Here is a 22,669-nt window from a genome sequence, read left to right on the forward strand (position 1 = left end):
TCTCTTGTGCGGTAATACGTGACAAGACGAAAAGGTCACGCAATATTGGACGTTCTTTGGGAAATTATGCTTGAATTTGAAATATTCGATATTCACGATACTTTCACATTTTACATCGTCGTCAAAATGATTGCGATATTATCACAAATATTTGATATATCGCCCAGCCCTAGTTAACGGTTATAGTTAGGCTAAAGTTATATGTTCGGTATACGGTGTATAACAACAGACTCGACTCCAGTTGCGATACCTGCTGGTTTCTGTGGAAGCCGTTTGCTGATCGTTGTCCACTGTGAGAGAGGCCATGGCGGTCAAAGTATCTGCCTCGTCCTTCTCTCGTCTCTGAGCGTCCAGGAGAGATTGACCCACTGTAGGAGCCAACCTCTGCAGAGACGTCCAGTGTTTACCTACAGATCACGAGAAGATAAATAAATAATGATCAGCGATTACATATCAAGACCTCAAAACTGATTTTTAAATATTTCATTAACATTTTCTATGTCAGAACGATAAACAAATAAACTTACAATAGTAAAACTATATAAGATCATTCAATTTAATATTTAACTGAAATTTGGCAGTTTTTCCTGGTAAGATATTTATTTTAAATAAACATTAAAGGCACACTATGTGATTTTTCACCGTTAGTGGTCGCTTATTTAAAAGGCTTGGCTTGATGATGCCTTGATTTCGCAGAATCATGGGAGTTGTTGTCTTTACCTCTACAGCCGGTGGAGAATACGACAGTGTCTCGGGCAGAAATCATATTCATGGAAGACCTAATTGTCATATTCATGGCTAATGAGAGACGAGCGCGACACACGGCTCGAGAGCAGTGGAGCTTTTATTATGCCCGCTTCCGCTATTCCGGTCATGCGTATGTGGGGTAACGCAGCGCTGTTTTATCATATTAGATACATTTGAGTGTGATGAAAGTTGTTATAATGCTACTCTGTACATTCGCTCGGCGTCTACTATATGACACACTTGTTACACACTGCAGAGAGCTTGATCGATATTAGGAATGGTAAATATGGTACTCACAGTAAATCAAGAAAATGAGATTTAAACAAAAAGACTAACTGTTGAGCTATACAAAAATGATTTGTTTTCTGTTGATAAATGTATCCAAACAGTTGATCACCTGTCTAATAAAACATAATATATTAAAGCGTCTTTGGTGTTTGCATGGTTTCTACAAAATAAAACCCTAAATCGAGGGTAACGAGGGTATGATGTCATTGATAGGTGACGCACGGACACGATTCAGTAAAACTTCTTATTTCTTGGATTTAAACATTCTTAGAAACATGTAGGATAATGTAAGTACACAAATCAACAAAATATATAACATTGCCCTAGTGGTTTTTGGACATTTTAATCCAAAAATCTTCCATGATGTGCCTTTAAAGAAATTTCTAAATATAAACCCTACTGAACACACTTTCTTGTACTATAAAATAAAGAGGGACTGAATGTAGAAATTAATGTAATTCTTAACCAAGTTTCCTTTGGTTTCTCACTTACTCTGAATCTCAATGACCCTCTCTAGAGAGGCTGTTGCTTTTGGACACGGTTTCTGTTGAAGCACCGTCAGTGGCAGAGGATCCAACTGCAACACACACACACACACAAAAACATTAATAGATCAAGAAATAAAATAATTTATGTTTATTTCACACACAGGAACACTATAGCTGAATCAAAAATTGCATATTAACCAACTATATAATAAGTAAAAAACAGTTAGTGTAGAATGTCTGAATTCCCAGTATTCGGATGATCTACTATTTGCGGTGAGAAGTGCACATCCAATGGACACCATCCCATGAGGCTTGTAGGTCACATGACAATGACAACATGTCGTATGTAGTACATCTGTATTATTCATATTACAAACATTTATACTATATATAACTTTTTAAGGTTCACTGGTAATTACTTATTCAAAAGTAGTACCTACTGTACTCCAGAGAGTATGTGATTTATTTTAAGCTATTAAAAGCTCATGTTCTGCTGATACTGACCTTACTGTTTTTATGTTTAGGGTCCCAGGGAAACCAATGATGTGTTTAAAAATAATAATAGCAATTTTGAAGTGAACTTATTTACTCTACAAGATCTTTTAATATATACTGTACCCTTGGCATGATTAAATGCTAGCAGACAGATATTATTTAAGATTTAACCCTTTGTTTTATCACTGAGACCCCAAAAACAGAACATGAGAATTAAAATAGAACGGAGTTATGCAGCCTATATAATCCTATCGTGTTCTAGTTGGATGTGTGTGAATGAATGACGGTCACCTCGTCTCCAAGCAATGCAGCCACGCAGGATTCAGATGCGTCACAGATGGCGGTAAGGTCGTGACCTCCTTCCAGTGCCAAAACCACACGGCCGCCAGCCAACTTCATTAACTGCTTAGTGAGATGGCCGAAACCTACACGGAGAGCCAGGATTATGCTGGGTAATTCAAGAACTATAAACAAACTCAAAAGCCTTCAGTAAACATTAAACACCCCCAATTTTAACAGGAATGCAGTATAAAAGTGAAAAAGATTATAATTCTATCGAGTTAATACTGTCTAGTGGTACGACCAGTATGACAGCAATATTTATTGACCCAGAAGAACTTAGGTAGTCCATGTATGACTGCATTTTAAATGGTCTTTTATGTGTATAATACAACTCATTTATGCAATTAGGGGGTACAAAATGATCATTTGTGCCATCTGACCTCTGGTTCTGGAAACAGAAAAACAGCAAACTCACATTTGGCGGTGACGTTGTATCCACCGAGGGGGGACTGGTGGCCCTCCACTGCATCAAAGCCAGCTGACACCAGCACCACATCCGGGGAGAACTCATTGGCTATGGGCATCACCACCGTTCTACAGGCACACAGACAGGAAGTGTTTGAATTACAAATGATCTGCACAGCTCCTCAAACCGTTTAATGAGGTCAGAGAAAATGTTTTTAATGTCGAAAGAGAGTTATATTTTTCAATTTTCCCCCTTATAGACAGAAAGTGCATATCTCACCTGAAGGCAGTCAGATACTCCACATCACCCATAGGTGGCTCCACTCCGCCCGTCCAGGCAATGTTGACGTTAAAGCCCTCTCCTGGACCCACACCTACCTATAAAGATCCCACGAGAAACCCAGTTAGAAAAAAGACAATTTTGATCATATGACTACAGGAAGCCACCATTAACAAAAATTAAAGGGATAGATATTTTGAAGAATGTCATTCATCAAACAGTAGATGGATCCCACTGACTTCCACTGTATTTTTTTCCCCAATACTATGAAAGTCAATGCCGCCCTGGGCCTGTTTTGTCACCCACATTCTTCAAAATATTTTCTTTTGTGTTCAGAAGAAAGAAGATGACAGAAATTAAATTATTGGGTGAACTATCCCCTAAGCATCTTCACATAGTGACTGAAATTTTTTTACCTCCTCAGGAGCGCCACTGCCTGGGAAAAAGTTTCCATCGTCATAACGGTGCAAGGAAATGTACAGCACATTGGGGTCATTATAAAAAGTCTGCTGGGTCCCGTTTCCATGGTGAATATCCTATGAAAATAATTGAAATCCTTTAGAAAAGATTTTAATCTTCTTATTCTTCAAAATTAAACTGAATCAGTACAATAATTTAGCTTGATACATGTGGACTGTAACATCACAGGAGGCTGTGTATCGCATGGAGCTCACCCTAAAAACTCACCCAGTCTATGATTAGGATCTTGCCCACCCCGAGTTTCTGCTGCAGAAGTTTGGCAGTGATGGCCACTGAGTTGAAGAAACAAAAACCCCTGCCAAGACACACACAGAGCAGTGGACTCATTTATGTGAACGCACATAAATGATTTATACAGTGAATCTAGATATCTAACATCTGGCCACACAAAACTCACAGCAAGACATAAAGCAATCCAATGTTCAACATGTTTATGTAGAATAAACATGATAAAGAAAATGGCTTTAAATGACATATTAAAATGTTTGAAATTAAACATTTTATACAGACTCTCAATTAAAGTTTCAAACTACTTACATGGCAGTGGATTCTTCAGCATGATGACCAGGAGGACGCACCACCGCAAAACCGTTCTATCCATCAAACAAAAATAGAAGAGAAGGAAGATGAGGACAACAGAAGAAAATGTGATGTAATATAAGCAATTCATATTTATACCAGAACATCAAATATACATGAATCCGTGGTAAGAGAAGCGAATATGAACCTTCAGCTCCCCAGCAGCAACTTTAAAGGCCAGCTCAATGACGCAGCCCACAGCCATGCGGACGGCACCTGACGAGTGCATCTCGTTCCACACTGTGTCGCTGTCCACCTACAGGACATAAAATCATGTTACATATCATTGTTATATTAACCTACTATCACAAACTGATGAACTCCGTATTGATCCTATTCACTTCCTTAATATAGGTCCATCATTTTATTGGGGACGATTCATTAGTGCAAAATTGAAGTATCAACATCAATAATTATTATTATTATTTAAATGTTTTTTTATTTTATTTTAATATTATACTTAATACTAATAGTGAGTATTCTAATTATTATTTAGATGTTTTATTTATTTGAAATAATTTAATATAATAATAATAATAATAATACATACAAATATTATTATAAAAATATATTATTATTATTAGTATATTAAATCATAACATTAAAGTAAAACATTATTATTATTAAAGGTGCACTATGTAACTTTTTTTTTGTTCAAAATTAACAAAATTTAAATAATGAGTAAATACATCAGCAAACCTTCCAAAATATGTTCTTGTCTTGCCTGATTCACTATGGTAATGCTTATTATAATTATTTATACTTAAGACCGAGCGGGATGGTTTTCGCAGGAAATTGCGTACTTGCATGATTCGTTTGAGCATGTCTCATCATATCCATAAATAGAGAAAAGTTGCACCGGCTACTTTGACGCATGTGGGAGTGGCATTAGTTAGTTGTCACAACGAGCAAGAAAGATCAACATGGAGCAGCTAAAACTTGAACCTCTGGAGAATCACTTGTTTAAAAAAACCTTCTGCTGGCAAAAGGAGATCCCAACAAAGCTCATAATAAAACCAGAATCAACATTGGCTTTTTGGAGATGGCTAGAACTGAAGGATTTAAAGGAACACTCCACTGTTTTTTGAAATAGGGGTTATTCGCAGTCTCCACTACACTTAGATCGGTGGGCAAACACATTTTTGTCTCAGTGCATGTATTGTCTTAGCCTGGCAGCGCTGCCGCTAGCTTAGCTTAGCATAATGAATGGAAACCTTTGTTGCCGGATACCATGTCGTGAGTAAAAGTGATTAAAAAAAAAAGCTTGAAATGTCTACTTTCAAACAAAACAATTAAAAACAAAAAAAAGAAATTGGCTACTCTCTGCTTATGTAGGCTAATTCGTATGAAGTGTGCATTTCTCTCTATGGCGCGTTCACTACTGTGTCAACTTTATCTTTGCAGCCAACACTGACATAGAAAACACTAGTTTATTAAAGGTGCTCAAAGCGATGTCACACGTTTTTTAGGCCAAAACATTTTTTTGTCACATACAACAAACATCTCCTCACTATCCGCTAGCTGCCTGTCCCCTGAACACACTGTAAAAAATCACGGAATCTGCAGACACCCCAGGCTCCACAAACGGCAACAAAAACAAACTGGGCTTACCCGCACCACGGAATATTACAAACTGTTCCAGGCAATAACTGATAAGAAGGGTTTGGGGGTGGGGTTTGGGGGGTTAGTGCGCGGAGGAGGAGGAGGGAGGGTCTAGCTAGCCTTCGTTTTGTTTGACAATACTTTAAACGTCAACAAGAAGTGATGTCACCCGACATAGCTTAGAGCAACTTTAATAAACAATACAAATGTTTCATGAATAATCATTACTTTTGCCGGTTCTTTGTGGCAAGCTTTATGTCAGGTGTTGCATGATATCCCTGCGCCCAAGTAGCAGTGCTTCGCCTGTGCTTCCCCCAATATAGTCCCAAGTCAATCTCTACCTAAGAAGTCGCCTAGACTTAATCTGCATTGCTATTTGTACTCGTTGTGAATAAGCAGGCCACAAGAAGTAATTACGTTTTTTTTGGATCACTTTTACTCACGACATGCTATCCGGCTACAAAGGATTCCATTCATTATGCTAAGCTAAGCTAGCAGTGGCGCTGCCAGACTAAGACAATACATGCACTGAGACAAAAATGTATTTGCCCAACTATCTAAATGTAGGGGAGATGGTGAATAACCCCAATTCCAAAAAACGGTGGAGTGTTCCTTTAAACTGTTTGAAATGACATATTGATGGCGTTTTTATTATTCAGGTGATTAGGGTATTTTATTGGACAGATGAATTGCCATATGTAGCTTTATAACAGAGTTCAATGTAAAACATTATCTATCGTAAGAGTCATTTCATTAAACACGGTCACGCAGAGCAGGAGCACAAACAAAACAATGTACTTCTGAAAAATGCATTTAGTTTTGTTTTTTACTGCTAGAGGGCCAAAAGTTACATAGTGTACCTTTAATAATAATAATAATATTAACAATAACCAAAAATAAAAAAAAGTATCCAATAATATCTACATTTCAAAATCCAAACAAATCCAGATGTATTCTGTTTTGTTCATATATACTTCCTTTTACATAGAGTTGAATGCAATGTGAATTCAATTTCATTCTTTATTATATAAGTGGGACAAATGGACAGAAAAATGGAAAAAACTTACCCCAATGCCTCCACACGGTAGGACAGCATACATTTTCTGACTTATTGGGCCTAAAAAAATTAAAAAAGGAAATTAGAAGCTGATCTGAAGGAGTGTTATGTTTAGGGACACATCTGTTGTTCACAAATGATCTATTTTCAGGTAATGACATAATTGGCTATACTTATTCAATCTCAAGGATGCTCATAGGATGGCGCTGACGCAACTATCATCTGTCTCACTGTTCTACAAAGAGCACTCAAGGTCAAAACAGTCTGCACTTCTTCAAAGTGTGTCTCACATAAAAGTGGAGGTGGTGATGGCAACTCTGTCCATAGATGAACCTTCTCACCCTCACACACACACACACACAAACGCGCGCACACACACACACACACACACACACACACACACACACACACACACACACACACACACACACACACACACACACACACACACACTTTTCTGGTGACTCAGAAGCGGGGGTGGGCAAATGTCTAGGACCTAAAAAAAGCCAAAGCGTCTGTCAAAGGAGGTTTGCTTAAGCAACCCATCAAATAGGAAGCAAGCAAGGGAAGCTTTTTGTGGATGGTGTACTAGGAGGAGAATCCTGTTTTGGTGTCCTAAAATCAAGACGGCAGAAACTCCATTCACACATCACAACAGAGAGCTTCTAAAGCACACCTAAAAGTTTCTTGCTGTCCAGTTTCTGTCGGTTCAGTGGACTGGTGCCGTAGAGCAGCGTGTGGTACTCAGAATGAACGGTTTGGATTTCATCTAGTGTGGCCTTCCTTCCCCTGATCCTCTGCACACAAACAAACAAACATAGAAATTACATTGAGACAGCATCCATGATTTACCAAACCACTACAAGGGGCCCATTATCTTTACAGTTATTTGTAAAAATCATTTTGATTGGTATAATGACTGAGCCATTATAAATTATTCAACAATTTTGTTTAAAATGTCATAATATTTTCAGATTTTCCGTGACTGATGGAACCCTGAATCACATTGTAAACAATAGCTGTGAAATTTTACCACTAAATGCTTGCTTAATATATCTTATATTTAAAAATATGCTGCTCAAAAGTATTTAACAATTGTGTGCAATGAGATTTTTTCATGCACTTGCAATTCTCACCAAGCCTGCATTTATACAGTAAAATCAGTAAAAATATTATTGTGAAATATTATTATATTATTTGAATATATTTTAAAATGTAATTCATTCTTGTGAACGTAAAGCTGAATTTTCAGCATCATTACTCTAGTCTCATGATCACATGTCACATGATCCTTCAGAAATCATACTAACATGATGACTTGCTGCTCAAAAAAAACTTTTTTTTTAAATGTTATTATCAGTTGAAAACAGTTTTGCTGCTTAATATTTTGTGGAAACCCCAATACAATTTTCTTTGATGAATAAAATGTTTAAAAGATCAGCATTTATTTGAAATAGAAATCTTTTGTAAAATAAATTACTTTACTGTCACTTTTAATCAATTTACGGTGTCCTTGCTGAATAAAAGTATTAATAATTTTTTTTTTTTAAAGTTACCCCAAACTTTTTGAACAGAAAGAGCTGAATTTTTAGGTAAATGGAGTGGTGTTGTTTTTTTAACAGAAAGAGATGAGCTTTAAAATGAAGCTTCCCGTTGATTGTTTGTGGCTAATTCTTCCACCCTTCCAGAAGGTGGCGCACTCACCTCACAGCGACCAAGCAGCCCCGTTTCCTGCAGCCTAGACCAAACACTCTGAATGCGACCGGCGTGTTCGGGATGGATGTGTGTGTTCCCACACATGCACTGGTGCTTTAGCATGAAGGTGTCGTACACCAGGCCTGCAGAGGGTGAGGAAATGATTAAAAACACAATCTACTAAGGATATTGTCTTGTTCGACTGATGGACAGCGGTGCAGCGTACCAGTTGTGAAGAGATGCTTAATGGGCACCTCGTTCACGGGTGTTGCTTTAAGACTAGAAGTGACGGGGGAAGACTGTGCCCTTCCCAGAGGTCTGTGGGGCATTCCCGTGATGGACAAGGAGGCCTGGAACACATTCAGTTGCTGCACATGCTGCTGGTCCAAATACTGCGGAAAAAGCACACAATCATCATTAATTCATTACAATTCAGCAGTTCAGCACACTTCAGCTGTTGTCAGAACAATTTAATTCAGTTCTCTATGGTTCAGTACTGTTTTATTCATTACACTCTAAATAAATTCAGTTCAATTTACTTCAGTAGTTTCATTAGGTTCAGTACACTATCAACATTATTTCATGTAATTCAGTTACATGAACGTTTTGGAGTCATTTCAATAGAGTTTGAAAAAGTCTCAAGCCAAGATCAACCAATCAGAAACAAGGACACAGTCACATCAATATAACCCGTGTCATCTGACGGGCGAAATGTCTGATTTTGACACCCTAGAGACTTTGTTTTTATTGTTAACTAAAACCTTAACTATAAAAAATAGTTTCTGTAAACTGAAATAAAATAAAAGAATAAAAGAATAAATTTAAATAACTGAAATAAATTGTATAATAATAACAATTATTATTTTATTAAATAATAAAAAACTTAAAATGTTGCCTTGGCAAATATATAACTTTAGAAAATAAAGTGCTAAAATGACTAAAAGTAAATCTTTAATCAAATTGAAAGCTACAGAAATACAAAAAAACAAGAGCTAATTAAACTAGTAAAACATAAAATTGACAAAAGCACATAACAAAATGACACAAACTTTAACTAAAATTAAAATGAACACTTAAAAAAACTTTAAATATTAATAAAGACTATAATTCTATATAAATACTACTAAAATAACACAGGAGTGAGTGAGTGTAAAAAGTAAGTTAAGATCATAGACTAAACATCAGTACATGATGTACATGTACATCAAGTACATGGTCCGGAGCACGTCACCGAAGAAACCCAGCGAACATTTGCCAAAAACCTACTCGAAAGTCTTTTGCAGTAAACAGCCCTAGAGTCTGCTCTACATCAGACGAGCGCAATGAACGTGTGTGTGCGTGAGCAGCGAGACAGCTGCTGATGCAGTACAACGTGCAATGGAGGCCCATGCGAGATGATGGGATTCTTATTAGTTGTTTTTTATTCTAGCATGAGACCTTGAAGTTGAAGTTAGGTCAACACACACAGACGCACACATATATCTACAATTCTCTTCTTCATACCAACTCTCTCTTTATTCAAGACACTATACCTATGCAGCATCTGTCTCTCTCACTATGGCAGGTGACGGGGGCTCAATTTGTATTCAAGACACACACACACAAGGATGTAGGTGGGGGTGTTTTAATGAGAAGGAAAGGCCAGCTAGGGGCCGTGACTGTCCAAAGTGACATGGAGTGTTTCGTATATCGCTGCCTCAATGGTGACTGCATGTCAGCGCATAACAGACACACACAAACTGCGGCGTGTCACGTCACCCTGGTGGGCTGTGATTGGGTGTGAAGTGCAGGGCAGCAAAGGCGGGCGGGGTCCGGAGGAGGAGATGAATCACCAAGGAGAGATGAGTCAGAGAAGGTCCATTCACGGAGGAGTATATGTGTAGATGTATGTGAGTGTGTGAGTCTGCCGCTGCAAGAGGAGGATGCAGCCTGAATTCTAATGCTGCTCTCTTTTGAAATTTTTTCTCAATGATTGCAGGCAGAGTGAGCGCGAGGAGGAGGGTGTTGCTCTTCTTTCAATAATTTCCTCTCCCTCTCATTCACTCTCACTCATTCATTTGTTTTTCCTTCCTCCCTCCCTCCCTCACAACCAGGGGTCTGTTTTAAGATCAAAATGAGCTCTTTTGGAGGATTAAATCTGCAAATGCAAACGAATAGGCTGGAATACATAATGCATAATCTCAGTGGCATGCAGTGGTGTTCTGAAATGGGGAGCCAAAGACCTCAGTTTTGTTTACGTTTTTTTTTTTTTTTTATAAATCAAATGTAGATTCATGTCCCAGTTACACTTAATGTTGTCACATTTTCCTGGTTAAAAACAACTTTAATTTCACCAAGCTAATTGCTCACTCAAAAATCCTCACAACTATAATGTTTTTAGGCAGTTTCAAGTTTGATTTTGACATGACAAAGCAGTGATATCTAAGTGGGTGTTGTTTACATACTTTTTAATTAGTCTTCCCATTAACAAGTCGTTCCCAAAACTATTTTGTTCTTTCAGACCGATTCGCAAACACGTATGAAAACAAGAGGCGGGATTTATTGCACGAACCAATCATATGACTTTTCCCCATTTGTTCTCAATTACCCCCTACCAAACCCACCGCATGCTTTAGGTGGTCTGTTAAAACTCACAAATGTTTAAAATCACATTGTGCAATATTTGGTGTTTTATTTTTCTAATATTTACTATTTTCTCATTTCATTTTTTGAGGAGGCACTGTATATATTCAGATTCACTGATTCACGATTTGTAAAATATAAAATAATGCACATTTATCAATAGATTAATAACACATTACAAAACTAATGTTTTGTTAATTACAAGTATTATACTGCAACGTCATTGCACTTTTCATGCACTTTCATGCACTTTTAAAGTCTTTATGAAAAGTGCAATGACGTTGCAGTATAATGATGGTATCAGATCAGATGGTACTGTTAGTACTTCTAAAAATACCATCATGGCAATATTATGGTAAATTCCACAGTTACTTAACTATTAAAAATACTTTTTGGTAACTGAAATAAAGTTGAAAAAAAAAAATATATATATATATAAATATTAGATGAAGAACTTAAACGAAGTTGGCACTAACGTTGAATGACTAATGCCTGGTTTCACAGACAAGGTTTAAGTCTAGTCCCAGTCTAAAATGCATGTTTGAGCTGTTTTAACTGAAAGCAACTTGCACTGACATATTTTAAAACATATCAGTGGCATTGTTTTGTCTCAAGATTCACACCACCAGTAATTTTTTTTCTACGGCTTGTTTATAAAAGCTACTTAAAATTTAACTAAGGCCAAATCCTGGCTTAATCTAAGCCCTGTCTGTGAAACCGGGCCTAAAATTGCAAACTGGAAATAAATGAAAACTTAAAAATAAAACTGAAATAAAAATAAATTAAACCAAAAAAGTTACATTTAACTAATTTATATAAAATTGAAAAAGGCACATAACAAAACTACTTTAAATATTAAACAGAAGAAAAATATTAAAGCTAATTCTAAATATTAATAAAAACTACGATAGAATATAAATAATACTTAAATAACACTGGTAAGATATGAATAAACCTGCTCAAATATGGTTTTATTTCAAATTTCATAAAAAATTATAGTACCTTGCTAAAATGACCATATCATATTATAATTCAATGGTATTCTTCAAAGTACTGTTTAAATAATATGGTATTTTAAACATTATTTTGAAGAATACCATGGTATTACAATCATAGTAATGTAAAAAACAAACAACCAAATACAAAATTCATGATAATACTTTTTTGTAAGATAAGAATAAACCTGCTGAGTAACATTTTAAGAGCTCAACCCGTTTAAAAAGTGCTATAGTACAGATATTGTATCAGCTGGTAAAACCATGGTACTTTTTTTGCAAGATAAGAATAAATCCAAGAATAAAGTGCAGCTCTATGAAAATGAGCTCTTTGGCAAATACTGATTTTTACACTTTCTGAACAAAATGTGAGTGTTGCTTGCCACTATTGGCACCACAATGCTAAGAATTGTTTTTAGCTCAGATGGCAAAAACTTGCCTTAAGCCTTTTCCGGTTCCTAGATGCCTTAGTTTCATGTCAAAGTTTAATCATTTGGGATAGGGGTTTGTTTATATCTCTAACTCAGAAGTATCAGAAATAGTAAAACCCTAAAGCTAAACACCTAAGCAAGCACCGCAAGATAGATAAACCTTTGCTTTCAGAGGAACCTCCACCAAGTCGAGTTCATTGCGTCTTCCCATCTAGCAATTATTTATACGTTTTCTTTTTCCCTCTTCTCGTCCACTCCCCTCCAGCCTCCAGTAGTGAGTCACTGGTGGGAGGAAGAGAAGAGAGCAATCTTCCTCTTTAATCCCTCCTTTTCAGGGGGCGAAAAAGCTGCAATCCCTCTGGTTGAGAGGGATACCCTCGATCTCCAGTCAACAAGCCCCCGCATGTGTGTCGCAACACTCATCAGGAACTTGCCTACGCAATTAAGCTTTCGAAATGTGCAGTGACAGAAGCATTGGAAAGATGTCAGATGGATCTTAAAAGCTGAACAACAACACGAAATCCACACAAATTTGAGACACAGCTGGTTCTAGTTCAATAAATATAAAATAATGTAAAAACATGTTTCATATCTAAGGAAACACTAAGCTAAGTTGCACAGGTGCATAGGTTTTGAATAGTGACTCATACATAGTCACTGCTCTGCCTTGCTCGCTCGCACTAAAGTCGAAGTTTATGAATAAGTTTTGATTGCTTTGCATGTTATGCAAAATAGAATGGGGATGGGGAACGGCAATAAAGGATAAATATAGAAAGCTGGCCATTTCAGTTGTTATTGGAATGGTGGACAAAGGTTAACAGTAGTATTAGAAGGTTAGAGATCCCTAGAAGTTCAAGAAACTAGCTAAACCATGCAAAGTACATGTTGGTGGCTCAGTAAATCACATTAAAGGTTATGTGTGTCATTTTTTACCCATGTTAAAATACCAATGGTGTTAGACCTATGGCAGATGATGGCTTTCAAGAAACCTCTTTGGAAATCATTTTTGCAATTCCGTTTAGTGACACTAGTGCTGCAGAAATTATACTCTTCACCTTTAACTTACAAACAAAACCTCAGTATAAAAAAGGCAACACGCTGTGATTTCTCACCTGGCCATAGGGGGCGCCCTCTTCATCACATTCCCTTAGTTCAATGGCTTCATCATCATCATCTTCTTCCTCCAAGTCACTTTCTGTGCTTTCTCCCTTAAACTGGACCAGATGTTCCGAAGGTGGTGTGGTCTCACCAGAGCTCTCTTTCTGTAGCCCCTCCCTTACATGATCAGCCCCCTCCCCTCGCTCGTCTTGCATTTCTGTGGTTTCCGTAAGGTCCTCCTCCGTCTCCTCTGGGTGAGTGGGAGGCTGTCTTGGAAGCTCCACCCCTTTGGAGAGGATCTAAAAGAAGGTGGGGCTCGTTAGCAATTTTTACTAAATCGTTCAGACCACATAAACCAAAGAAGATTTTTGCTTGAATAAATGCTGGCCAGAGCATCAAACATACCATCAGAGCTCCCTCTACCTTATGTAGCTGGTAGTGTTTCTGTTTCTCAAGGAAGTGCTGATGCTGCTGTTGCATTACGAGGTGCTGCAGAGCCTGCGGTGTTTGCGGCAGGGGCGCTGACTGAGTACGGCTGAGCGGTCGGTGCCTAGGCAACTTATTTACTGTACGCATGCTGTTGGACACTCGCTCACCTGTTACCAGCGGAGACTGTCCGTACATGGGAACTATGGGATAAAGATAAAGTGTGAGCTAATACAAATTCCCATATTAACTTTGTTGGGACATTCCAGTTAGGTTACGAAGCGATGCAAACAATGTAGCTAAATGCCTTCGCCATAACACTACTGATATTGTAGAAAAACTGGTAATGTTCATTGTTTTTAATGTTAGTTTTGTCAACTTGGTACCGAAGTACTATGATTTTTCACATTTCTTCTTCGCACACAGTCCTTCTTATGCAGCCGACATACTGTATATACACAAAACTCTGTGTGATAAATTAATATTATCAACCATAATGTTAGCCAAATTATCAAGTCATCAAAATGACAAAGTAAAAAGAGGGAAAGTATGGCCACAAGGCCTGAAACAAGTGCAAGTACTTGAACTAGACATAGACTGTCCTAGCTACACGTGCTCCATTTTGCATGTTGCTTATTTCTAAACAATGTGCTGTCTCAAGAGTGGGCATTAATACATTTTCTATTTCTATGGTCAGTTTTCTCTTTCAGGTCAACTACTTGCAACTCGTGACAGTATTTATCGTCCCATAAACACTGAGACTTCTTGTTGCCAGAACAACACAAGAGTATTTGCATAATGTTTTTACCCAAAGCAAATAACAGTGTATTTGAGGTAAGATGACTGTATTCTATTCATTTTTTGTACCTGCGAGAAGTGCGTTCTGTTGACGAGCCTGCTCCAAGAGTAGGACGTGCTGGAGCAGCGAGGAATGGCTACTGTGGCTATTAGAGGCAGAAGGGGGCTCAGGGTCATGGGTTGCCCCGGTGGGAAGGCACGTCGGCAGGGACGATGTGCTGATGAACTTCCCTGTCAGTGCCCCACCTTGACGCAGACTCTGGATTGTCTGCCGCTCTGCCTCCTGCTGGGGACTGAGTTTCTGGGGGGCCTAGAGTAGAGAAGAGAACGAAAATGTATTCTGCAGACTTGGTAATATTGTTGGTTGTTTGTGTTGTATTACAAATTTATTAAATGTCTAATTTAGGTTCAACAGTATTTTAACTGAGAAAGTTCACACAAGTGTTTACCATTTGGAGGCATAGATGATGACATTAACCTTTTGTTACTTCTCAAGAACAGCTGGGCTTTGTTTCTCTATGATAATGCAGGTCTGAGGAATCTCCGGGAACAGGCTGACTTACTGTCTTTTATTTACATTTACAAATCCCTCCCCCTTGAAAGGTATAAAACACTGTGTTTTAGCTATTGAGTTTAGATTTGATGACTGCAGCTACCGACAGCTCGTGTTCTCAATAAAGAATCCTGCTGAAGATACAACCAAGTCTCCTGGTCTTCGCTTCTGAGTTTCCAACAGTTGGTAAACCTATATATAAACCTATAAAAAAAAAAAACTCTAAAATGGATTCAGGTTTAACTGTTTAATTTTCTTCTAAAAGTGTTTCCAAGGTAGTGTATGTCCTGATCAGCATTATCGGTATATTTGATCTAGCTGAAAATAAAGATGCAACTTTTACACAGAGTAAGGTTAATTTTATACAGTTGGTTGTTTGTACACTGATCCTATTAATTTAGCCATTTCTTAGGAATGTTGAGATGCTTTTTGTCATAAAGCTACAAATATAGTCTATAAGGCTATTTCCATTGCTTGGACCAAACCAGAACAGGTTCGATTCCATTTCAACTGCCCCCCGCTCTCCATCTTTTGACATACGTTTGGGTCATGAACAGTATCCAAGATCACATTTTCAAGCAGACTAGGGTGTGGTTTGATGGTGTGCATCTGACTTCTGAAGATCAGTTCAACCAAACTCTTGAGTCTAAACCAAAAGCCCTAGTGTGAAACCACCCTAATAATCTAGCAAGCCCACTAGGGTTCAGCCGACACCACTTGCAAACTCTGAATCATCTCAACTATCACAAAGCCACCAGGCTTTAGCAGAGGACACTTACTGTGATGTGTGCGTTGGCAGGCAGTCCCAGAGAGATGTTGGGCAGAGATGGAGAGGTGTAGAGGCTCAGGGGACTTGGTGTCCCATCCCCAGTCAAAGTCTGATGCAGAGAACGCAGCTGCTGCCGAATGAGAAAAGGAGAGAAAGACATAAGTCCAATAGGACAAACAACGAGACCTACAGTTGTATAAAAAAATAGCAGTACAACATCAGTAACCTGATGAACAACTGTTATTTAGTAGTAGTGATTTTTCGGCACTGCAATTTACTTGTATATGTAGTAGTGTAATAGAAAAAGATCAGAGCCTACTTGTTCTGGGTAATTGACTCATTCATTGAAAGGGGTGCGTTCAAAATAATAGCAGTGTGGAGTTTAATTAAATAATTCACTCATTCTGTAAAATACAGTTGTCAATGTCCTTTATTAAGGAAGAAGGGAAGCAAATGTTTCACACATTGTTATAAAATATATTTCTTTCTGAATTGCTAAGTAAAATGGGCCGTTCCAAACATTGTTCACAGGAACAACGTAATTTGATTAAATAGTTGACTGGAGAGGAAAAAACGTATAGGGAAGCTCAGTTAAAATGATCTCAAATGCTTTAAAATGGCCACAAAAACCTGAAACAGGCGGAAGAAAACAAGCAACTACTGTTAAAAACGATCGAAGAATAGTCAGAATGGCAAAGATTCAGCCAATCGTCACCTCCAGAAAGATCAAAGATGATCTAAAATTACCTGTAAGTACTGTTACAGTCAGAAGACTAATCTAACAGCAAGAAGCCCCCGTAAAACACCACTGTTGAAAAAACGGCATATGCAGAATCGGTTCAAATTTGCCAATCGATTGCCCCAGAGAGAAAATGCCATAACATTCTGTGGACGGATGAGATTAAAATTGTTCTCTTCATGTCTAGGGTCATCGGCAGTACGTCAGGCGACCCCCAGGTACTGAATTCAAGCCACAGTACTGTGAAGACAGTGGAGCATGGTGGCGCAAAAATGATGGTATTGGGATGCTTTTCAAACTATGGTGTTGGACTTATTTATCACATACCAGTAATAATGGATCAGTTTCAATAAATCAAAATACTTGAAGAGATTATATTGCCATATTCCGAAGAGGAAGTGACCCTGAAATAGGTATTTTAACAAGACAACAGGGCAACAACCCTAAACACACGAGTAAGCGAGCAACATCTTGGTTCCAGACAAAAAGGATCGAGGTAGTGTAGTGGCCTGCTCAATCCCCTGACCTCAACCCCAATGAAAACTTGTGGGGTGACATTAAAAATGCAGTTTCTGAAGCAAAACCCAAAAATTCACAGGAACTGTATTTTGTTCATTCTGGGTTGAAATACCTGTTTCTAGGTGCCAGAAGTTGGTTGACTCGATGCCTCGCAGAAACAATGGTTATGCAACTAAATATTAGTTCAGTAATTTAAAGTAAAGTTTAATTTTAAAAAAGTTTGAAGAAAAAAATGTCGACTGCTACTTTTTAGAACAGATTGATATTACTTTTCTTTGCTTCCTGTAAAAGAAATAATGCAGACTTGATCATATTTGTTAATGCTTTGATTTGGAATTAAATGTGTAATGTTTCCAGAATTAACAGAAATATTAAAAAATATTTGCACTCACTTTTTAACGCACTGGTATTTATTTGAACACAACTGTATAACTCAGGTTGTACACTTCAAACACCACAACTTTGAGGAAAGAAGCCGTTTTATCTCACGAAGGAATCCCAGACAAGAAGTCTCGGCATGACTTGATCACTTAAAATCATTCTTCTTTAGAAATCCTTACTAAGTTTTTGACAGGAAAAGCAGCATGCGGGAATGGATTGTCTGTATTTGTGAATGGACGAGCACCACCTGAAGAAGACAACAGTTTCTGTGCCATGTTCAAGAAATGGGCAAAGCAGTTATATGGATGGTTAAAAAGAGTTTGGCATTGTCTCATTTTTTAATTCCTAATGAATAAAAATTGACCCAAAAAGAGCCAAGTGAGAAATAAGGAGGTGTTTCTGAGTGCTGGTAATCCAATCATCTGACCCTAGACTTGGAGTGCAGCCATTTTCTAAAGCCAAAGAACAAAAACTAATGGATCTGTTTTACAAGGCAACGTTTATTCATCCCCAAAGACACAATTTAAATCTATCATTATACTTTGTTTATTGAGCTACGTCATTCTCACTCTGAATCAAATGTTGCACTCAGAAAAGACGAGCTAGAGAGAGACAAAGCGGACATTCCGTGGCAAAGTGCCCTACTTGCAACTGCAATGATGTCAGCATTCTGTTCTCCTTCACATGTATCCATCACATCTCTTGAGGTTGTACTGCTAGGCTACAGAGGCGCTCTGGAATAACGATCTAAAACACTATTTTTGGGGGTTGGTATGCAGCCTTTACATGCTGGACAGAGCTAATGAGGTGATTCTTAAGTCATCTCCACTGGTGCCTATTTGAAGGGATTTCCTTTTCTGCTGGTTGATGAGACTGAAAAATGTTTTCTTTTCTCTTTGAAATATTTCAACGCAACCCATTCTCCATCTTATCACATCAAATCACAGCAATAATGTAACAAGTTAAAAGATACTATGCAATGGTACATATGTTAAAGGTACATAATTGCAGGGGAAAAAATGCATATTCAAATAAAAAACATTATCATAAAATACTATAAGTAAATATTTTTATTCTATGTATATTTTATACTGTTAATATTATATATAAATATTCATATCATATTTATAATACCCATTTTTATATACATTTCTTTTAATTGGATTATTTTCTATTTCTCAAAAGATACAATTATTCATAACAAATAAAAGATAAGTCTGACCTTCGTGCATTGCATGATCTATTTTGTCCATAATACAATTACATGGAATTATTTAGCATAACTAAAGAAATTATATAAGCATAAACGACATGTAAACGTTATAAATGGTAACATTTGTCTGAAAAAGAGTGTTTTGAGTGATATTTAATAGAGTGGTCATCCAAAATCAAACACAAACTAGCTCATTCAAATTCAGCGTTCCTCCCCTACAGCTTCAAGTCCTCTGTGGCATGTGCACACACAATTTCTCCAGCTCTCAAGGTTAAGGTGATGCTCAAGGCTAGCTGCTTAGCATGCATGGTCAACCCCAGGCTGCTTCCTGCTGTCCATCCAGAGCAGCTGTGGCCATTCTAGAGCCTACAGACACAACTTACTGCAAGGATGACTTTCAGAACATGTGTTTTTTTTTTTAGGATTAGCATATCAATGTAAGCCCAAGCCATCACAAGGCTCTGTACGGTAGACTGTTACCATAGAAACGCTGTCATTACCTAGGTGAAGCCAATTTATTGTCTTTTTTCATCCCTAACCTTTTGTGAACCAAGGGGAGTGCAAGAGCAGAAGAGAAGCAAACGTGTTGGGGGTAAGTCTCTCACCTCAGCGTGGATGTTTGGGACGGATCCGCTGGAGCCATTCTCTGCAATGGCACAGTTAGAGCTGTTCGGAGAACTGGGACCCGAGCCAGGGGCACTGCTGCACATAGAGGACACTGAAACACACACAGATTTCATCAATCACATTTTAGCTGCATCGGTAGGAAATATAGCTGATGATTTCACAATATTTCGTGACTGATTGAACCCGTTTTAATGTATCAGCAGGATGTTAAACTGTTCCCTTCCTCCAAGCATTTTTGTCTTAACAGTACAGAAATCACACGATACCCACGTGTTCATTACTTATGTTCGAAAAATATTCACACTTTTCATCTGATGGCAGAGGTCTGTTATTCACAGGCCAACACAACTCAGGTGCTGATACAATCTCAGAATTACATCTTCCATATAAACTCGTGCTGAACGCACACCTATCCCAAACCTTTTTATTTGTATTAAATGTAAATAAACTTAAATAATAATGTTTTATCTAAATCTGAATTGCAAACTAATAAACTAAATAGTGTTCAAAATACATATAATTACAATAAAAAATAATTTATAAATAATAACTAAACAAATAAATACATTTTAAATAAAAATGCACTGAATTTGACATTATTTAGTTTCATTGCTGGGTCGAAAAATAATGAAATAATAGAAATTAAATATTTTTCAATATAATATTTTATACATATTTGGTGGCCCCTATCCTAAAATTTAGACAGCTATATATATTTATATTCACGAAAAATATATGGTAAAACTAAATCTCATCATAAATGTGGATATGTTTATAGCTGCCTTTATTTTTAAGATCTGTCAGATAGAGATCATCATATTTGGAGAGTCCTTAGCTTAAAAAAGTGAATGCCTTCCTGTCCCATTATTACCCATAAGGTTGTGCAAACAGTTCTGTATTCTCACATATTGTTTACCTGAGATCTCAATTGCCCTTTTCTTGAAGGTGCTGATCACAGTACCATCTTTCCGTCTAAGCAGTGGGCTGCTTCTCCTCTCAGCCACCTTCTGTTTTAACCGTGAACGTACCTTCAGATTGGGCTCAGAGGCTGAACGAGAGAGAGAAAGAAAAAAGTTCAAATCACTTGATTTCAAGGTGTCACGTATGTCCTTGGCACAAACGGTGCAAGATTAGTTAAACAGCAAAGTTTACTAATTACACTTTGGGGCTTGTTCAAAATCACCAACCCTATGTATGTTGCCTCAATGAACACTACTAATGAGGCTTTGGATCTGTCGCTCATGTGCATCAGGACCATGGACAGCAACCGCCCATCCCTCCCTGTTTCTCTCTCTCTCTAACATACACACACACACACACACACACACAGGGCTGTAGATAAAAGTTATATTTACAGTGTGCCGATTTTATCTCTTGTTGATTCCGGAGATGATGGACCAAATTAAACTAATTGAAGTAAAAAGGGATTTGAAACAGAAAAAAGACAAAGGAAGTGGGTCAATTACCCGAACACGCCGTGTGTAATGCGGCTTGACCGAGCCCTATGTTTTTTCTGGGCCGTTTGTGCGTCACAGACACACTAAGCATATAGAGCAGAAAGGACTTTAGTGCCTAATGCTATCAGTGACTTTAGTATGAATTTAATTCGATTTAAAATAAAAGTGTGAGACGAGGGGGTGGGGACATGATGGAAAGATACACACACACAAACTGAGGGCAGGTTATGTAAGGAGATTGCTGTGGTGTTGCCATAACAGTGGTAATATGGAGTAAGCTCTTCGCCTACGGTAACAGACCCGTCTGTGATTACTTTATCAGTGTGCTGAAGTCCAAGCTAGAGGGTGTGTGTGTGCACGAGTGTCCTCCTATCCTCTGTATGGTATATGTGTGTCAGTTCTATTATAGTGAGCTTTATAAAGCAGCGTGGGTGTGACAGTTTAAAAGATAGCTGTGTGTAAAAAGCAGATAGCAGATGTATGTGTGTGTGGGCACAAACTCACTGAATCTGTGTGGGTGTTTTGGAGTATGGCTGGCAGCTATGAGAGTGAACAGCAGATGACCGGTATGAGTGTGTGTACTCAGGTTATACTTTGAATACATCCTCACAAATATAGTCAAACAACATCCAAGACATTTGAGTTGGTCCTTGGTGAACTTTTAAAATCTGGACAAATTGTGTTTTGCTTAAAATGTATTAATGCCAATAGGTTGTGTGAGGGTTAGATTGTGAGGTAGGGTATAATAAATATCATTATTTTAGTATGAAATCCATTTCGTCACTAATATAGACTCGAAGGTTTGCGTTTATGTGTTGGTCCACTGTTCTGATGACTCATTATGACTCACACCTGCAGACTCCTCACTGAAGAGTCTTCAACCCTGCGTGCGCACACGCACACACACACACACACACACACACACACACACACACACACACACACACACACACACACACACACACACACACGTAGTGTTTCCATGTTTTATGGGGACTTTCCATAGACATAATGATTTTTATACTGTACAAACTGTATATTCTATTCCCTTACACTAACCCTACCCCTAAACCTACCCATGACAGAAAACTTTCTGCATTTTTACATTTTCAAAAAACATCACTTAGTATGATTTATAAGCTGTTTTCCTCATGGGGACCAAAAAATGTCCCCACACGAACAAGGATTTCAGATATTGAACTTTGTCCCCATAAGGTAGGGTTTACCAGGCCACACACACACACACACACACACACACACACACACACACACACACACACACACACACACACACACACACACACACACACACACTTGCATCTCCTGTGATACCTCTAGACTGTGTTAAAGAGCTCAAACTTCTCCACACAAACACACTGTTGACTCCATAACAGCGTCATTCATGCACAGAAAGAAAATCATCATCTGACATTTACATGCAAACACAGTAATGCTTTATAATGCAGTGTCAATGTCGCAACTATTACTCATTGAAACAATTAATTAAAATAACAAAAACAACTACATTTGCATTTCCCGGAGGAAATATGAGGGTTTGCATGGCAGTACAAGCCAAGCATAGT

The 22,669-nt window shown here is 37.9% G+C and overlaps 1 protein-coding gene across 9 annotated transcripts in view; it reads right to left on the minus strand.

The window, feature by feature from the left end:
• The window catches only part of hdac5 (histone deacetylase 5), a 91,733-nt gene that overhangs the window by 4,647 nt on the left and 64,417 nt on the right, over positions 1–22,669 (minus strand). For 3 of the 9 annotated variants that reach the window (XM_077212111.1, XM_077212110.1, XM_077212116.1), the window contains 19 exons: positions 20,546–20,677; positions 19,608–19,720; positions 16,161–16,280; positions 14,898–15,138; positions 14,010–14,233; positions 13,619–13,903; positions 8,685–8,850; positions 8,468–8,601; positions 7,440–7,560; positions 6,774–6,823; positions 4,253–4,360; positions 4,063–4,118; positions 3,733–3,820; positions 3,462–3,581; positions 3,046–3,143; positions 2,776–2,894; positions 2,310–2,443; positions 1,528–1,612; positions 251–407 (listed from right to left, as the gene is read on the minus strand). In XM_077212111.1, the coding sequence (XP_077068226.1) occupies positions 251–407; positions 1,528–1,612; positions 2,310–2,443; positions 2,776–2,894; positions 3,046–3,143; positions 3,462–3,581; positions 3,733–3,820; positions 4,063–4,118; positions 4,253–4,360; positions 6,774–6,823; positions 7,440–7,560; positions 8,468–8,601; positions 8,685–8,850; positions 13,619–13,903; positions 14,010–14,233; positions 14,898–15,138; positions 16,161–16,280; positions 19,608–19,720; positions 20,546–20,677 (2,551 nt within the window). The remainder of the gene's footprint in view (positions 1–250; positions 408–1,527; positions 1,613–2,309; positions 2,444–2,775; positions 2,895–3,045; positions 3,144–3,461; positions 3,582–3,732; positions 3,821–4,062; positions 4,119–4,252; positions 4,361–6,773; positions 6,824–7,439; positions 7,561–8,467; positions 8,602–8,684; positions 8,851–13,618; positions 13,904–14,009; positions 14,234–14,897; positions 15,139–16,160; positions 16,281–19,607; positions 19,721–20,545; positions 20,678–22,669) is intronic. The other 6 variants (XM_077212115.1, XM_077212109.1, XM_077212112.1 and 3 more) reach the window with 3 other exon arrangements.

Source organism: Siphateles boraxobius, unplaced genomic scaffold (assembly GCF_051911475.1).
Source record: "Siphateles boraxobius isolate OS27281-9 unplaced genomic scaffold, OSU_SipBor_1 66, whole genome shotgun sequence".
NCBI classification, from domain to species: domain Eukaryota; kingdom Metazoa; phylum Chordata; class Actinopteri; order Cypriniformes; family Leuciscidae; genus Siphateles; species Siphateles boraxobius.